General features: G+C 46.7%; 1 protein-coding gene across 1 annotated transcript in view; it reads right to left on the bottom strand.

The window, feature by feature from the left end:
• The window catches only part of TRIM2 (tripartite motif containing 2), a gene marked incomplete at its 5' end in the record, with an annotated part of 59,331 nt that extends 55,798 nt beyond the window's left edge, over positions 1 to 3,533 (bottom strand). Inside the window, 1 exon segment of the mRNA XM_014588518.1 lies at positions 3,399 to 3,533. Coding sequence (XP_014444004.1) covers positions 3,399 to 3,533 — 135 coding nt within the window.
• Between the last annotated feature and the right edge of the window lie 3,104 nt (positions 3,534 to 6,637).

Genomic DNA, 6,637 nt, shown 5'->3' with positions numbered 1-6,637 from the left:
TCTTTCCCTCTGTTCTCCCCAGGAACCAGCAGTTAGCGTAATGGCTATGTCGCTGGACTCCCATGTAGTCAACTGCAGTTGAAGTCCCAGACCTGGTGGCTTAAAACTCACGCCGGGCACGTGTGCGTGCGTGCCCAAGATCCCGAGAGGAGAATGGAGGAGAAGGGATTGCGGCGTGGCCATCCCCCCTGGGGGGGTGATTTCTTGCTTTCTGTCTGTCTCTCTCTGTCTCTCTGGCAACCGCATGTGCCCTGTAGCAAAAACCTCTCCAAAAAGAAAAAAACACTGACTGGGCACTGCGTCCTGAGAGCGGGGCAGCTGCTGGGCTCAGACAGAGTCACTCCCAGTGTCTTTTTTTTTTTTTTTCTTTTAAAGTTTTTGCCATAGGGTGCTTGTGCTTACTGGAGAGAGATGCTGAGACGGAAAGTGAGAGACCGCCTCCCACGTGGGATGGGTACCCCGCAATCTCTTCTCTTCTATTCTCCTGGGATTTGGGGCACACACCCCCATATGCCTGGCAAGATTCTCAAGCCACCAGGTCCAGGATTGGAACCGTGGTCAGCCAAGTGAGAGTCCAGCGCCTTAACCATTACACCACCTGCTGCCCCGTCCCAGTGTCTTATGTAGACCTCTGGGCCATGCTGACCGCTGCACGTAAAGCAGTGGCCTACCGTGTGCGCCCAGGGACACAGAGACAACCGCTGTGTTCACGTTTTAGCCACACCCGCTTAGTGAGGGGCAGTTCACACTCTGCTTGCTTATTCCAGTGTGCGTATTATAGGTCCTCCTATGCATTCACAAACCCTAACGTGTATTTAGAATTGTACAAAGCACTGAAGCCAAAGTATAAATGGAATAAAATAGAAATATTGTTATCCTGTGTCTCACCCTTAGAACAAACCACCCAGCTCCACATGCGTACACACACACACAACCCCACAACAACCCAAAACACACAGAAACCCACAACAACCAAGAACCAGGCTACCTTCCCCTCCATCTGTCACCAGCACCATCAAGGATGTGGCTATTGTTTTTTTTGGAGAGGTTTTTGCTATAGGGTGCGTGCGCTCGCCAGACAGACAGAGATGCAGAGAGATAGAAAGCGAGAAACCACTCCCCAGGGGGGATGGCCACGCCATAATCCCTTCTCCTCCATTCTCCTCTCGGGATCTTGGGCACGCACGCACACGCACCCGGTGTGAGTTTTAAGCCACCGGATCCGGGACACGAACTGCGGTCTGCTACATGGGAGTCCAGCGACATAGCCATTACGCTAACTGCTGGTCCCGGATGTGACTATTCTTGTGCGGTTGAGAATTTCCACAGTAAATCAATTCACAGGGCCGGCAGGTGGTGTGGTGGTTAAGGGTGCTGGACTCCCACATGGCTGACTGTGGTTCAAGTCCTGGACCTGGCGGCTTGCTTTCTCATTTTCTCTCTCTCTCTCACTCTGTCCCTCTCTGGTAAATAAATAAATAAGTCAATAAAGTTAAATAAAATAATTCTTTAACTTATTTTTTAAAAAAGTAAATCAATTCAAAGAATGGCCAATCAGATAAACACAGGTCAAGCTTAATGGCAAATGCAATCAGCCTTAATGTGATGCCGTGAGAAATATCAATTTCCTTTAGTAACAGGAAGTGAAGCATTTAAATGATGTGTATTAAACAACAGTGTAAAGCATTTATGCTTTACATCTACAAAACATGTATTTAATAAAGATGCTATAAAAATAATGACCGTATTTGTTTTTAAGAAAAAATATACTGGAACCAGTAGGCGGGATGGTGGTTAAGGTGCTGGACTCCCACGTGGCTGATCATGGCTCAAGTCCCGGACCTGGTGGCTGGCTTTTTCATTTTCCCTCTTTTTCTCTCTCTGGTGAGTGCACGTGCCCTATAACAAATTTAAAATAATAATAAAAAATAAAATTAAATATATCATTCTTAAAAAAGAAAAATATCTATTACCTTACTAAAGAAATACCTAAATTAAGGCACAGATAAACTAATTACCAACAAACTTCTTATGTGTAATTACTTATATTGGAAGTTAAACAATGGAATAAAAGTACATTATGACAAGTAATTACTGGGAACCAGCAGTTAGCGTAATGACTGGACTCCCACGTAGTCGACCGCGGTTCGCGTCCCAGACCCAGTGGCTTAGAACTCATGCCGGGCATGTGTGTGTGTGTGCCCAAGATCCCGAGAGGAGAATGGAGGAGAAGGGATTGCGGCGTGACCATCCCCCCTGGGGGGGGGTGATTTCTCGCTTTCTGTCTCTATGTCTCTCTCTGTCTGTCTGGCGAGTGCATGCGCCCTATAGCAAAAACCTCTCAAAAAAAAAAAAAAAAAAGAAAAAAGAAAAAGAAAGACAAGTAATTACCACCATCCTCCAAAAAAAAGAAAAGGATAAAAAAGGAACTGTTTTCAGATATAGCAAATTACGTAGTTGGGTTATTGTTATTTTATATATAGACAGCACATATATAAAACTATACATGTCATTTTCTTCATCTAAAACGTCAGTGTTCAGTGGGTCATGAGTATATTATCTACAGTGTGTGAGGGAAGGAAGCGCTGGCCCACAAACTAACCTCTCACGTCCGCAAATGTTTTACCTGATTTTCTTATATGGGAGAAAATGACACATTTTTAATTGGCAACTCACCCAAGCAAACAATGTTGCTATTGTCAAACACTATTTCATAAAGAACAAAGGGAAAATTAAACTGTTTTTTCAAAAATTTTTTTTACCTCTCCAGATTTGGGATATGCGTTCACATGCACCCAGCATGATTTTTAAGCCACCAGGTCCGACACTCAAACTGTGATTGGCCATGTGCATGCCAGCTCCCTTAACCACTGGGCCACTGGGCTGCTCATGTTTTCTCATCTGAAAATACTTAATGCTCCATCTCCTGTAGAAATGTATTGGTAATTACTGGGTTGCTTTTCCCACTTGTCATTGTTTGAAAGAAAGTACATTTTTTTTTCATTTTTTACAAGAATTATTTATTTAACTTTATTTATTATCATTATTTTAAAAAATGTTTTATTACTTTTAAAATTCATTCTTAAAGCATTATTTTATTTCATTTATTATCATTATTTGTTTAATTTGACCAAATTTCTCTGTTGAGAGGATAGAGAAAGTAGGAAAGCAAGCCTCCAGGTCTGGGACTCAAATCATGGTCTGCCATAGTGGGAGTCCGGCGCCTTAGCCACTATGCCACTTGCCGGGCCCGAAAGAAAGTGAATTTATGGCCACTCATGACCCAGCTGCAGCATAGGTCACTGTAGCGTTCTGGAAGACCCTGTGGCGGGCAGTAGGAGGGCTGTAGGAGGCGGGCCTGTGAGCTGGCCTCTCCCTCCGGGACAGAGGAGGCTTACCTCTCGCAGAACGTGTGCAGACAGGGGAGGACCTTGGGGTTCTTGTACCGTTCCAGGCATATACTGCAGATCAGAAACTGCTTGTCAATCTGGCGCACCACGGGGCTTGGGATGTTGGAGCCTTCACTGGCCATCCTAGACCACTGACATGGGGGGCCGGCTGTCGGGGACCCTGTGCGCTGCTGCTGCGGACAGAAGACACAACAGTGTGTGAGTGAAGGCAGCCCCAGGTCCCAACTGCAGGTGCGAGTCAGCATTGTAGGCGACCTCAGAGGACCACAGCCAGCCCTCGCTGCGGTCGGCGTGCGGGAGCGCTCTGCTGTTTGTCTTACCCGGCACCCAAATAATCCCACACTCGCTGCGCAGACGAAGCGGATGGGAAGGGGTGTGCTGTCCGAGGAGACGTGCTCGCTGAGTTTCCTCGCCGTGACCCCAGGAGCAAAGTACCCAGGTCCTCGGCCCTCGGCAGTGGGCCCTCAGCGTGACTGTTTAGGAATGCAGTTACCCTTTATATTGTTATTAAAATCGAACGTTTTCTCAACTATCGGCCTTGAGGAGATAGGAATATACGCCAGCCCCTAACCCCAAATACGCCGCTGGGCCATAAAGCCTATTTTGCGTTACTGAGAAATAGCAGAGCGCTCTACGCTCCCCTCTGCCTAAAAGCAAGGCTGGAGTGCCCCTTTCCTAAAGGACATTTCCATTTGTAAGGGTGCCCTTCTCCCACCCCCTCTCTCTCTTTTTTTTTTAAGAGCGATTTTTGTATAGGGCACATGCACTTGCCAGAGAGACAGAGAGACAGAAAGCGAGAAATCACCACCCATACCTACCGGCTGGCCAAGAATGACCACCATTAGCATCACTAAAATTCGTTCCCTTTCCCTCCTATTAACCTATCTTTCTCCGTTTAATTCACAGGCCCAGGTCCACAACCCAAGAAAACAGAGGGGTACTTTCCCTCCCCACATACTGTGACACAGTGTGGTGACAATCTAAATTTTTAATGAAAAACTTTGTATGTGGTGCAATATTCTCTGCAGAACTCAAGGTCTGTAGATTTAAAACGAAAATGTTTCTGCCATGGAGCAGAGACAAAGGCTAGAGACAGCCTTGGTAATTTTTTTTTTAATTAAAACAAAAAATTAAGGGGCCAGCAGGTGGCATTGTGGTTAAGGTGCTGGACTCCCAAGTACGGGATCATGGTTCAAGTCCTGGATCCAGTGGCTTGAAATTCACACTGGGTGTGTGTGTGTGTGTGTGTGCCCAAAACCCCAAGAGGAGAATGGAGGAGAAGGGATTATGGTGTGGCCATCCCCCCTGGGGGTAGTCTCTTACTTTCTTTTCCTCAATCTCTCACTGTGTCTCCCTATAGCAAACTCTTTTTTTAAGTTAAAGTATTTTGCTATATGGCTGGGCCAGCATGTGGCATGGAGGTTAAGGCAGCTGGATTCCACACAGGCAATCCCAAAGTTCTAGTCCTGGACCCAGTGCTTGCTAATCACGGTGTGTGTGTGTGTGTGTGTGTGTGTGCGTGTGTGCGCGTGCATAATTGCACGCATGTGCCCAAAACCCAAAGGGATAATGGAGGAAAAAGGACTATGGCATGGCCATCCAGTCTGGAGGGGCGACTTCTCACTTTCCCTCTCATTGTCTCTCTTTCTGGCAAGTGTACGCACCCTGTGCCAAAATCTTCTTATTAAAAAAAAAAAAAGAAGAAGAAGAAAAGAGAGAGAAAGTGAGAATCACCCCCGGGGAATGGACACACTGCAGCCCCTTCCCCTCTACCCTCCTCTTGGGATTGTGGGCATGCACACAGGCAACTGGATGTGTTTTCCGAGCCGCTGGGTCCAGGACTCAGGTTGCACGCTAGGCCACGTGGAATCCAGCCATCTGAACCACGACGCAACTGGCTGCCCTGACCCAGTAATTTTTTTTATAGAGCATAGATTCGTTTATTTTTAACACCCACCATGCCATGAATTCATAGGGAATAGGTTCCAGAAGCTCAGGCTCCTTTCCATTGGTTCTCACACATGGCTTCTCTGGGTGGAGCAGGCTGGCGCTTCAATAGAACCCACGTCCCCTTCTCTTTGGCTTCCTCCTTTTTCTGGTCATTTTCTTCACACGTTTTAGGAAGCTCTCCCTGCACTTAGAATGCTTAATATGCTCAATACGCACATTAACTCTCTTGGCAAGAATCTTGCCCTTAACTTGTCTCTACAACAACGCCAACGGCATGCTGGGTAACACCGGAGACTCTTCCAGTTTTGCCAGGGTGACATTTGTGGGCATTCCTTTTGAACAGTGCCCTTTCCCTCAATGTCTACATATCATCGTCCTTGTGCGTAGATCGGCATGTATGTTGCCAAAGGAATGACCCGGTTTTCTAAAAGGCCAAGACAACATGTACCGGGTGCGTCGACAATAGGGGCTTGCTGTTTATCCATGTTACAGTTACAAATATAAATAACACCCATTTTCCAACTCTTTCTCTTCTAGATAAGTTCATTAAAAGTATGCTCAATGGACCAGTGGGTGGCATGGAGGTTAAGGCAGCTGACCCCTCATTGTCGACTACGCAGTTCAAATGCTGGACCTGCTGGTTTCAAAATCAAACTAGGCTCACGAGTACATGTGCCCACAGTCTGGTGAGAGAATGGAGGAAAAGGATTGTGGAGTGGCCACCCCTGCAGGGGGTGATTTCTCTTCCTCTCTCTCTGTCTCGCTTTCTCTGATAAGTGCATGTTCCCTACAGCAAACTATTAAAAAAAAAAAGGAAAGAAAGAGAGAAAGAGAGAGAGGAAGGAAGGAAGGAAGGAAGGAAGGAAGGAAGGAAGGAAGGGAAAAGACATAGAGGTTCAGGACTCCCATGTGGCCCACCACAGTTCGCGTCTCGGACCCGGTGGCATGAAACTCATATCAGGTGCATGTGTGTGTGCATGCACGCCCAAAATCCTGACAGTGGAGGAGAAGGGATTGTGGCATGGCCATCCTTTGGCCATGTCTCTCTTGCAGGTGCACAAGCCCTATAGCAACAATCTCTAAAAAAAAAAAAGAAGAAAGAAAGGAAGGAAGAAAGAAAGCGCAGTTAATAAACAGAACCCCGTGAGGCACCTGCTGCAGAGTGTCGGTTCAGACAGAAGTCCCTGCATAAGCAGTGTTTGGGGGACGTCTCCAATCAGCCAGCTTCATCTTTATCTGCTAGACTCCCATACAGCCTCTCCCTGAACAGCGAGAGA

This window comes from Tupaia chinensis, unplaced genomic scaffold, assembly GCF_000334495.1.
Source record: "Tupaia chinensis unplaced genomic scaffold, TupChi_1.0 Scaffold000283_2, whole genome shotgun sequence".
In the NCBI taxonomy this organism is placed as follows: domain Eukaryota; kingdom Metazoa; phylum Chordata; class Mammalia; order Scandentia; family Tupaiidae; genus Tupaia; species Tupaia belangeri.
This window is presented reverse-complemented; position numbering and strand designations above follow the sequence as displayed.